Below are 12,483 nucleotides of genomic sequence, written 5' to 3'. Positions count from 1 at the left end.
TGCATGGTCACGTATTTTTGGAATATCTACAAGACGGCAAACACACAGATTATATGAATAAGTAACTTAAAAATCATCTTTGGTGTTTTGGGAAGATCAACACTGTGTAGTCCTTCTCACCTCAAACTTTAACTTTTGCTTTTCATTCTCCAGTTTAAGCGACGTGATTTCTTTCTGTGACAGAACGAGAGGTTCGAACTCATGTATGTTTCTTTAAATAAGAGTAACAACCACGTATTTGCAATTGTATTTCTCCATACCATAATGTTGGCCTCTCTTTCACGCAAGGCAGCGATGTCATTCCTCATCTTCGCCAGCATTTCATAAGAAAAATGGCTCTATAAAACAAAGAAAATCCAATAAAACAACCCGCAAAGAAGTTTGCAATACTTTATGTACATTTGGTAGGGATTCTCCTTACATTGTCTCTTGACGGTGGAAGAATTTCAGTACTGCGAGGCCATGGAAATGGAGAGGCGAATGGAAGGAAGTACCAAAGACCTGGAAGAAAAGAGTGTCATTAAAGATTAAACGGATTATTAAAGAATAGCATGCATCCAGATTCTTTTTGACTTACGTTAACAGTTCTTATATTGGCCTCTTATTTTAAATTGTTGGATGTGTCTACACAAATCGGCCCATATGTGTCAATCTAAACGTCCCAATGCCAGCATATCTACATCAATGGAGACACCGAAAGCATCGTGAAAACACCACTCACCACCAAACAAGGACAAGATGAGAAAAAACACGACCGCTTTCCTTACACCTTCACTGCAAGATGCAAAAAGAGAGAAATAAGGATGCAAACGTGTTTGTGTAACACCATATTTTGCTGAAATAAATAATTTTGCTGTTATTAGAAATGACAAAATAGAGACGCGGTTACCTGTTGAGATGAAAATCATAAGATTGCTGCGTTCTGTAGATGTTATGGTTCCGTGCCAAAGCGAGATCTTTCCCCCCAAAAAAATGACTTATAATAAAATGTTTTTCTTAAATGAAAAATGAAGTGTCATACTAGAGAGAGCAATATAGGTTTAATACCTGGAGAGTCAAAAAAGGTGAATCTTGGATATTCCAGGTCATGGTTTGAGTCTGTAGGAAATGAAGATAACACTATGTGTAACACTAAATATATTTAGTACATAAAATTCAACAACTGCATTCGTCCACACACACACCGTTGAGTGTGGATGAGTGATGTGGTTCATCGGTTAAAGGTGGAAATCCATAAGCGCTGCTTTGGCGACAAGACAAATTGGGGCAGCTCTCAGTCTTGATCATTTCATTCCTGTTGTGGGCGGCTGCCTTGAGGTCAGGACTCATGTCTAGACCCAAAAACGAGAAAGGACCGATTAAACAATTTTGAAAAAATTAGGGAGTAATATATCAGCAATACTAACCCATATCATATTCACTATCATCTGAATAATCATTCATATATGGTGTCAGTAATTCATTGGCACACATGGGCGTCAATGTGGGTGTTGCACTACGACCTCTATGCGTCCAAGATTTCCTTCATATAAGAAAAGAAAATAATATATAAGACGAAGAAAAGATAATGATTTTGATACGAGTTTGCAGAAACAGAGGAGCACCTGGCTGGAGTTTCTCTATAGGAGATCTTCCAATTGAATCCATGACCGCTCTCGGCTGCATCATCTGGAAGGTAGTATCCTTTTAACCTCAACCTGGAGCTTCGCCTTAACATCTCTGGAGAAAAACTACACACATTCAACAGCTACACGTTAAAAAAGCAACAAAAACTATAACCTATGTGCTGGGTTTTTTCAGCTCATTGTTGGGGTAGATATGGACATTTTCTAGGTTCATGTAAACCAACAGGTTGAATCAATTCAACATTATTTAGTGCAAGATGAAAATCATTCAAACGATTACCAAAAAAAACAACCAGCAATTCATAAATGTCATATAACAGACAAATGACAAACCATATGACGCTTATTGTTGATTGTAATTGGGAAATATTTGTATACATAATTTAATGTTTTTTTTGTGGGTCTATGCTCTCGTGCACATTATAGAATATCTACACATTGGATCGACTCAGATTTACCTGTGCTGATCTTAAATCAATTTGTCGATGTTTCACTCCCTTTTATCGTCCGGGTTTTAGGAGGAAAGCGAATCGGAAAGAGAGAACTGAATGCACCGGGAGCGTCTTCATATAAATACAGTAACAGCATCCTGCATTTTTTAAACCTCTTAACGATACTACCATTATATATCACACTTGCAATAATAAGGAAATGTATTAATTCAACTATATTTATTCTATAGTTTATTCTTTCATTTTTCCGTGTTTATGTCACTTGTTAAACATGTTTGCATGATTTACGCCTGAATTAATTTGTCATTTAAATTGAATGGTACCGAGGGTCGTGGCTATAACAGACTTAACGCAGAATTGGGGTTGCCAGTTATGCGGTAACAGCATACTGCATTTCTTAAACCTTTTAACGATACTAACATTGTATATCACACTTGAAATAAAAAGGAAATGTATTAATTCAACTATATTTATTCTATAGTTTATTCTTTCATTATTTTCGTGTTTATGTCACTTGTTAAACATGTTTGCATGATTTACGCCTGAATTAATTTGTCATTTAAATTGAATGGTACCGAGGGGCGTGGCTATAACAGACTTAACGCAGAATTGGGGTTGCCAGTTATGCGGTAACAGCATCCTGCATTTCTTAAACCTTTTAACGATACTAGCATTATATATCACACTTGAAATAAAAAGGAAATGTATTAATTCAACTATATTTATTCTATAGTTTATTCTTTCATTATTTTCGTGTTTATGTCACTTGTTAAACATGTTTGCATGATTTACGCCTGAATTAATTTGTCATTTAAATTGAATAGTACCGAGGGGCGTGGCTATAACATTGAAGTAACACAGAACTGGGGTTGCCAGTCATGCAGTGTTACCGCAAAATTGGACTATACACCTCTGTCACTGCTTCTTTTGTATTTCGCGGGTTAAAAGTGGGAGGGTTTTGTTCATCTGTGGTCATTATTTGGCAAGATGAAGTTATTAACGAAAACTGTGTTTATTTAAGCTTCTATGCAGTGATTTCGAAGAATCATTTGTGTATATTGCATAACAGGTTCTGTAAAATATACATATTTTACGGTAAAATGACATGACATCACACATGGACCGGTTGGCCATCCACCGCAGGCCGCAGAGAGGATGCTCCTCACATCGGAGGGCGCTCGGGTGCTATTTCCTACCTCGGGAACTCGTATTTCCGATCATTCGGAGATCACGTGAATGCAGCATGGATGCACGATTGATTGTTAACATTAAAACGACTTGATGATACAAATAACATGAAACAATCACAAGTCAATAAAGAGACACGAACTTGAGAACAGCTTCATGGTTAAGTTTGGTTAATTTATTACAAGTTCTAATATTATCCATCCTCACAAAGTTTCCATACCCTGACCATTTAAACCAAGCCGATATCACCGACTGAGAGACTTCACAGAGAATAACGTACCTGTATAGTAAAGCCTCGTACAGACATTTAACATCTAAAGGGCCAAAACAACAAGGAAGTGCAAGTTTCACAACAATGCCACAATATATACATAAACCCAGATGAATTCAAGTTATTCAGAGGCAACGTTATCAAAAGGAGATACTGATGTGCTGTACAATGTCGAAAATGAATAAATTTAGGCTGACGACATCATTACAGCACATCTGGCACAAAAACAAATACGACTTGTCAAAAAGACACAACTGAAAATCAAACGAGCTCATCCGACCTAGAGGAAAACCGGTAGGTCGTTGTGCGCGGCTTCTCTCTTAAGAAATATATATCTTGCAGTAGAGGACATCATAACGAAAGGTATGGCAAACATTTGAAATGAGGTGTAATGGCATGTTTTGCCAATGAATGTTAGTGAACTAGATTTTCAAGATCAACCTGCCCAAGTTTACAGACAGGAAATGTGGTGTAGTGTTAGTAAGTAGCACACACAATAAATAAACTTTCAATTCGATGCCTGTCATATTGTTTCAAGTGATAGGCCGATGCCATTGGCTGACATTTGGTTATTTCAGGATTACTGGCATCACAAATAACTGCTTTTTGTGAAATTTGAATACAAACTGGTAAAACAAGTATTCATTAAATATACAAATTGTCATTTTCTATAATTAAATTGTATTATGATCGGTCATCATGCTTTCTGGATGCCGGATAAAATCCATCAGTCGACCACTAGGCTAGATATTGCTGCGGTGCATATCGTGACAAACATATCATTTCAGATCTCATCCCTTGAAATAAAGCTTATGCAAGATATTTGTGTGTAAATGCTATAATGTTAAGTCTATTTCATGCAAATGTATTTAGTATGGTAGGACAAGCTATGGTAAATAATCTACGCGGTTGATAACTCAAGATTTGGTCTCATCTATCAACGCATCCCATTTTTTCTGGTTTTTAGATCAATTCCAGACACGCACACCAAAATGGGAACCAAGTGTATGAGTGAACACAAAAATGAGATAAACAAGACCAACGGTTGCGTGAACAATGATTTATGAACTACTTCGTAGTACTACACTAAAGGCAAATTTGAAAAGAAACTGATCCTCTGCGTTTACGGACGTCAGCTGACTGCGTTTTCCTCCCAGAAAAGCATGACTACTTGAAATGGCTTTTCGTTTCAAAGGTGCTGGACGAGAGTGGTCAAGGTGTAGTGCACTTCCTGGGTGGGGGGGCGGAGTCAGTGGGGGACCACTTCCTTTATGGAGGCGAGGGCGGAGTGGATGCGTATGTGAAGTCTGTTCTCAAAGTCGTACCCCGTGTAATTCTCCTGCAAGCAAATGCATTGTCGCCAATTAAAATGCACAGAAACACTTAACATACCACATAAAAGTACCAAAATCTTGTGGTCTTACCTTGGCCTGAAGCAGTAAAGATCGTCCTTTACTCAGAGTCTTAAAAAATGAATACAACCAAATATTAATGAACCAAGATTTAATCATATCTCATTACAATTTGTCTATAAATAAAATACATGAATCTGCCTTCTTGCATTTATTTCTGTTCTGTATATAATTCTAAACTTACATGTAAAGAACTTTATGTATTTTAAAGACTTATGGGCCATTCACACGGTACACGGTGAGCGGTGGAATTGCCGCACAGCAGCCGCCTTTAAGCCGATGTGGCTCCCGCTGTCATTTACAAAAAGATAAAATGTTTTTATCTTCAGCTGCGCCTGTGGCAAAGAGCCGTGCCCATGGATGCTTAGGGGGATTTTGGATGCACAAGCACCACTTGAATGAAACGGCCCGCGTTTTGCCGCTTACTGCATGTTACCTTTGAAAATGAACTGGACACCCGCGACTGGCGTGTACCATGTGAATCCACCATTCCTGATAATAAGAAAAATTATTTAGAAAATAAATAGAATTGCAAATGTTTCCTTTTACCTCTGGTTTAGCCAGTAACACACAGCCCAGCTCATAGTAAGAATAGGGCTGCACGTAGCTATTGTTCAGACGGCCATATTCATCCTGTGCTGCCATCTGGAACGACTACCAACAAACAACCAAACAAAATCAAATCCAGCATTAAATATGACCAATTAAATTCACAGAAGTCCCAGTATTTGTAAAATCTGTCTCAGTAACAAGACAGTCCTATTAAATAATGGGGAAAAATGCACTAAAAACGTTTTATATTAAATTAAATATTGCGCAACGATTAATCGTGATTAATCGCATACAGAATACAATTTTGTGTTAACATAATACATGTCTGTTTAATGTGCATATTAATTTTATATTTATGTACATACACAAACATGGATACATTCAGGAATTATATAAATAGTTATATTTACCAATAATTTAAATTGTATATAATTGTTAACATTTTCTTAAATGCATGCATGTGTTCATAAATAGAAAATTAATATGCACAGTACACAGACATATATTATGTAAACACAACTTTTATTCTGGATTCGATTAATTGGTTCATCGTGGCACAACCTAAGAGCAATAAAAGAATAACATAATTAAAAGTATAGTTCACTGAAAACTAAAATGTCATCATTTACTTGAGGTAAATTAATAATTTTATATGAAAATGCCATCAACTTATCTACACCTAAAGTGCCACACATGGACACCAATAATGCATTAAAAAAAAACTATAATTTATGGCAGCATGCATTTAGGTGTGGCAAATTCTAATTTGGCGGCATATTAATAAATTAATAAATAATCTCATTTTTCTTTACGTGTCTCATGACAAGTTGACAAATGCGTGCTTAAGTCTCAAGACATGTGAGAACCAATGAGATTTTATGTCATCACTGGTAATGAGTTCAGGAATGGCATGAGCGCATGTCAATTATGAGAGAAAGCTCATATTTCGTTGAACCTTTCTTTTCAATGGACTGCTTTTGCTACAGTACATTTTTGACAGTTATGTAAACACAACAAGACTAACCTGAATACCGTCTTTAATATTTCCAAGACATTTTTGAATAGTACCAAGCAGTAGATGTTTGAGGCCCAGACTCGACTGGTCATCCACTCCTTGTAGCACTAAAAATAAAGGAAAAGAGAAGTTCAAGTGTGTTGTCAGTGAAGATAGAACAATCCATACTTGATATCAATGAAACTCACCTTGGTTCATAAGCTGGAGTTTGGAGGAAGAGCAATTCTGAAGAGCTTTCCATAAGTACAGCACCTCCACAACACCCAGAATGCACAGCTCTCGAGTGAGGGAGATCTTTCTCAGTCTCTCCGCCTGGCGAGCAAAGGTTTTTATTTATTTGTAATGTGACGCATTAAGCTGACTAGAAATAAAAAAGCAAACTGAAACGTACTCTTTTCATTGCAAACTGCTCGATCTGATTGTTCTTGCGTTTAAAAAGCTTCTGGACGTCACAAAATACAGCATTGGCTCCTTCTAGATCACCAGAGGCTCCCTGACAAACTAAGTTGAGAAATGCAAACATTTAGTTATTCTAATGCTGGGTTCACAGCAAACACAAACAATCCTGCGGGAAAAGTTTAGTTATGTACACTTAAGTGATGCGAAAAACATCATGTGACAGGGAGGATCTTCTGAAATTTTTCCACTTGCGCAGAAGACGAGTCTGACGTGCGTTTACGGCAATAGAGTTGTTGTCTATTCGTGTCTTTGCATGTTATTTACACGCACAAATCGCTTGATTCACATTCGGTGGGAACCCAGCATAAGAATGAGGTAAACATCCAAAAGAGAGAGCGAGAGAAAGAAAACATCCTGACCTCCAGTGAGGTAAGCGTAATAACACTGCGACCATCGGGATTCATTCTTCAGTCTTTCGAACGACCTGTAGGCGTCTTCGAAGCTCATCTCGATCATGCTGCACCAACCTGAAAAACATTCAATAAAATAAACGAACAAATTACATTCAAGTCTTTGGTAATACTTACTAAAACATTTTTTTTAATTGGTTTTCACAGATTTTCACTATCAAAGAAAAACTCAAGATCAAAGACACGATTTCCTCCTGGAAGTAAAAAAAAACATTACAGCAAACACAATCAAAATATTTGGCATCATGCAATACAAAAAGTCGTACCGATTTCGTACAAGCACACGTGCTGGATCTCTCTTTGGTCTGAGGCGAATTCCAAAGCATCCTGGAATGACGCCAATGCACTGTTGATTTGGCACTGAAAGAGACAAAACGGCGTAAGATTTCTGGTCATCCAAATTATCAATATGCATCTATAAAGCAAACATATAAAGCCATCAATAAACATTTGGTTTTGTTTCAGCTTTTACCATTGAACAACTGTGCCGGAAAACAACACGAACCTCTAATCTCTGCACCCGTCCCTTGAAGAAGATGAAGAGAGAGGAGTTTGGGTAAACCATTGCTTTCTTCTGCAGGATGGCTTTGGCCTCCAGGAGCCCTGCGCGTGAGTCTGAACCATCCAGTGCGAAGAAGGGCTGTACCACGGTGTGGTACCATAACAGGGCCAAACTGAAGGGAAAACGAGAAGGTAAGATCTCTCTCTCTCTCTCTCTCTATCTATCTATCTCTTTCCCAGGGTTTTCACTCTTACAGGATTAAGCATGCTTAAATTAATTTCTATTATTAGATCTGCTCTTTGCAATCTGTCAGCCTCCAGCAATTAACCACCAAAAAACAAAGCCTCCTTTATAGCCAAATTAGACTCGAGGAATGCATGGTCTATTAGGACGTAAAGGTAAAAGTAATGCAGGAATATGTGCTTGTGCATCATTTGTTTCTCCTTAATGCCCTTTATCTCTAGCTGTGACCTTTTGGATTACATCAATTATGTAACCACAGCATGAAACCAGTTTAATGATATGAGGGCATGCTTACACACATCAATAAACTGCACCATACATGGACCCCTTTTAATGCAAGTAACCTTATTTTGTAACTCTAATAATATATTATCATCATTGTTTTGCAAACATCTAACCAATAAAGAGTATTAAAAAGTTCTGAAAAACAGCAAATTCCTCTTTTTGGAGTGAAAATATGATACAATTTTTCGGAAGGACAGCAACGATATAATACATATTTATTAATTAGAAGTCATCCACACTTACGTGGCGAGCGGCGCTTTCATATCCTTGCTTTCACTTGCATACGCTAAGGAGGCAAGGCCTTGATGGCGGTCGCCGGGGAAACCCAACAGGTTGACGATCTTGAGCAGGTGTGGCGGTACCATTGAAATACACAGGTGAAACAACCCGTAACCGAAGCTCACTGAACCCTTCAGACGATCCAAAACCTCCTCGGTCACCCTGCCACCGCACTCTGTAGGTGACGCGTTGTGGTTGGCCTGATCGGAGGCAAGCGGCCCCTCCTGGTCGGAGGACCGTCTGCGGCAGGTCTCCTGGAGCTGGCTGATGTCGCTGTAGCATTTGTTGAACATTTTCCAGGCCTTGCGGAGGATCCAGCCTCCTTTGATGTACGCTAAAGGAGGTGATTGTGACGCTAATAAATATATATCGATGCATGTTTTGCAGGTGTTTTGTAATGAATAGTTATTCTAATATGGCTTAACAAAACGGCTGAATGAAATTCTCTGAATCAGCATTATTCTAATTTAAAACAAACAAGATTATGTGATGTACCTGACAACTCCTGTTTGACAAAGGATAGCACGGCAAGGTACACCTGGCAGTCCGCCACGATGATCTGCCTTTGGAGTCGATCCACAACCTCCACCCCCGACCGCTGGGAGTCCATCTGATGCAGATAAAAACGTACATTAGCATTTATGCACTTTTAGCACACGCTTTTATTCAAAATGGCCTATAGCGCATTGGAGATATGGTTGCATTTCCTGAGAATTTAACTCATGATCTTGGTGGTGTTTGCACCAAAGACACACAGTGTGACGCACAAACGTACACTCTTTTTGATTTTGTTGCGGATCGTCTCGATGACGCCGGCGTTGTCGCTCTCGCAGAGCTTTTCGGTGGTCCTCAGATCATCGCTGGCCATCTGCATTTTCTCTTCCTCGAATGTCATCATGGCATTCTAGGAGCGAACATATATAACTTTATTCATTTAACAGACGATTTCGTCCATCGCAAAGCCAAATGTTCGTTTGTTAAAAAGCGAAACTCACCAATACAGAAACCACTACAGTTTCATTGCCATTCAATGATAAAGAACTCCTTTTATTTCTGCAAATTATACAACTGAAATATAGCCAAATAGTGGATATTACAAGCTCAGAAGGAAATGACTGGCATTAGGCACAAAATGGACGATCTTTCGTCTTTAACGTGCACTTTTTACACTCATTGTTAATAACAAACAATGGTTGATTCATGCATCACAATACTGTTCGCAGTTGCTATGCAAAGTTCATAGACAAACACGTTTAGTTGTTTACTTGTTAGTGAACAGAAATCAAACTCTGTCTTGAAGGTTAAGGTTCTTATGACATAATCTCTCTTTATTAGCATTATGTGTGCCATGACAAGCGGAAACGTTTCAAACAATGTCACACTTTAAGCAGCACCCAGTCGACGTCTCGAAAAATAAAAATGCTTAGATTGCATAATTAATCTCACTTCCTTTTTTTGTGACACATGAAAGGTCTAGTGCACAGTAGGCCTAGTATGTGTATGCTATTGTATTCCGCATACTTGTCAAATGGAGTAAGTATTGAGTATTCGATGCAAACCGAACATACAGAATATATACTGCACTGTCTGTCTCCTTCTCCATTACATTCATCTCATTTACACTTCCCGGCTTCTTTATCTAATAACGGCAGGGAAGAATTGAGGGCAATGCTGTAGAAAAGTGGTCACGTACCAGGAAGCTGACAAAACTGGCCCCAAAACTCATCAGTGGACTGTGGGTCCTAAATGAGAATACAGAATTAGGTTTTTGCATGTGGCGCAGAAATGATGCATCTAAAGACGTTTGCAAGAAAACCACATAAAAACTGGTTTTAAACAGCACACGTTAAACAAATCGGACAGATTCAACAAATAAACAAGCAGGTGCATGGGACGTACGGATCTTTGTGAATAATGCACAGTAGTCTTAAAGATCCGAAAAAATCTTCAATTTACCTGTATACTTTTCATTGTTCCAATGAACACAGAGAAAGATATTTGGAAGAACGTTCACATGACATCATCATAGTACCATAGTAGGAAAAACATATTTTTTTAGTTCTGTTGAACACATAAGGAGATGTTTTGAAGAATGTAGTAAAACAAATAGTCTTCGGGCACCTTTGACTACCATTGAATTCTTATTGAATGTCCCGGAACTGAAAATGACTAACGTCCTATCAAATATCTTTCTTTGTGTTCATCTGAACAAATACATATTTACATCCATGAAATTACACGAGTGAGTAAACGACGATTTTCATTTTTGGATGAACTATCCGTTTTTTGCAACTATATGACAAGTGAGCATGCACACTATGTATTTGACGTCATGTGCACTTTAGGCCCTTCATGACATAACACGCACACTCTCTCCCAACGTGACATCACGTGCCAAGCACCAGTATAAAGCTGCACGATCCATGCTACACAATTCTCACGTACGCATGCACAACCCTGAAAGTCCCTAAAAACACACACACACACACACACACACACACACACAATGAACATCAGTTAAGTGACATCATTGATGTAGGGGAATGCAAAACACTATACTTTAAATGCGTAATGCATCCCAAACAAAGCAGAGGGACCGGTTACGCATAAACAGTATTTACAAATAAATACATTTTTTAATACACAATGTCACCTGTATCTCCGAAAGAGCTCGTCGCTTTCTTTGAAGCCATTGTTGAGCAGCATGTTGATGCCTTGAAACGCCAGTTCGGCGTCATCTATCTGTTCGGCTTTCTCTTCAACATGCTGCTGCTGCGGTTGATCAGGGCCTGCCATCTTCACTGTTTATTCCTGCACACGAAAATAAAGCCCCGCTGCGTACACACAAACAAATAAACAAACAAACACAATCATAAAACACAGCAGTGGAGATCGACCGTCCAGTTGTTTCGTTTTAAAGCGCTAAATCAAACGCTCGCCGACGCAACCGACATCTGCGCCCAAATGCATTGACATTTTCATTACCAACGCACGATTAAATATCGCCCGAACGTAGTCCGATCCCTTCCGCGTCCGATCTGCAATGTTATGGTGTTTTCGGATCCGCAAACGTGCCCTCCATCAGGCCGCGCGAGCTGCGAATTATCAGCCGGCTGTCATTACGCAACATGAAAGGCGCAACGGTGCGGTGGCGTCTTTTGATTCAACGCCACTCATTCATCCCGCTGAGATATGAAAGGTAATATAACTGGATGAGGTTTCGAAAAGGACGAGGACTCTTGACAGTCACACACCCTTTGCTTCCAACCAGGAAATTACCACATTAACCCCTTAGATGCCTCCTGTCGCACCGACTGAAACGACGCACAGGGCTGCGCGCTTGAGCACCCTTACGTAAAGTGCAAAAAAGGCGTTAAACTGACGGCCAGGGGCTGCATATTAACAAAAAAATAAAGATATGTTTTTTAACATAAAAATATTGTTTTATTTTAACCTGACGGTCTGCCTGGAGTGGCTTGTATTCCCGATAAATAAATTATAAATTAAATAATAATACAATAAAATGCGTTTAAATTGACGACGTGGAGTGGCTTATTCACAAAATAAGGTAGAAATAAAGCAAAACGTGTTTTCCCTCAAAATTATATATTTTTTCAAAAATTTTAACTTTTGTTTGCCTAATGGTGCTATTATTGAACATTGACTGCAAAATACATAGTATGTCCCGTGAAATAATACACGCGAGTATAACATGAGGCAGATAGAGGAAGAGAGAGAGTGCATGAGTTAAGAAAGAAATTGCTACAGGAAGGACATATTAATCACATAT

At 38.6% G+C, this 12,483-nt stretch overlaps 1 protein-coding gene across 2 annotated transcripts; it reads right to left on the bottom strand.

The window, feature by feature from the left end:
- Positions 1-3,425: 3,425 nt before the first annotated feature.
- Positions 3,426-12,056, bottom strand: ttc39c (tetratricopeptide repeat domain 39C). Of its 2 annotated transcripts, none has more exons than XM_079471362.1 (15): positions 11,687-12,056; positions 11,347-11,527; positions 10,387-10,435; positions 9,469-9,597; positions 9,189-9,303; positions 8,658-9,027; positions 7,890-8,058; positions 7,651-7,744; positions 7,334-7,441; positions 6,907-7,016; positions 6,704-6,827; positions 6,525-6,622; positions 5,498-5,602; positions 4,961-4,999; positions 3,426-4,875 (listed from the first exon to the last, which is right to left on the bottom strand). In XM_079471362.1, exons 2-15 carry the CDS (start codon positions 11,487-11,489, stop codon positions 4,786-4,788), a joined length of 1,743 nt encoding a protein of 580 aa, XP_079327488.1. In that variant the 5' UTR covers positions 11,490-11,527; positions 11,687-12,056; the 3' UTR covers positions 3,426-4,785. The 2 variants fall into 2 exon arrangements, with proteins under 2 accessions (XP_079327488.1, XP_079327489.1); XM_079471363.1 differs by having other exon boundaries at positions 11,679-12,019.
- Positions 12,057-12,483: the final 427 nt, after the last annotated feature.

This window comes from Barbatula barbatula, assembly GCF_947034865.1.
Source record: "Barbatula barbatula genome assembly, chromosome: 13".
Taxonomy (NCBI): domain Eukaryota; kingdom Metazoa; phylum Chordata; class Actinopteri; order Cypriniformes; family Nemacheilidae; genus Barbatula; species Barbatula barbatula.
This window is presented reverse-complemented; position numbering and strand designations above follow the sequence as displayed.

Coding starts and splice junctions, on each gene's coding strand:
- ttc39c (XM_079471362.1), bottom strand. CDS start 11,489: ATGGCAGGCCCTGATCAACCGCAGCAGCAGCATGTTGAAGAGAAAGCC. Junction 9,028..9,188: donor TGTCAAACAGGAGTTGTCAG/GTACATCACATA, acceptor CACCTCCTTTAG/CGTACATCAAAGGAGGCTGG. Junction 5,000..5,497: donor TGTTACTGGCTAAACCAGAG/GTAAAAGGAAAC, acceptor TCATTTTTTAAG/ACTCTGAGTAAAGGACGATC.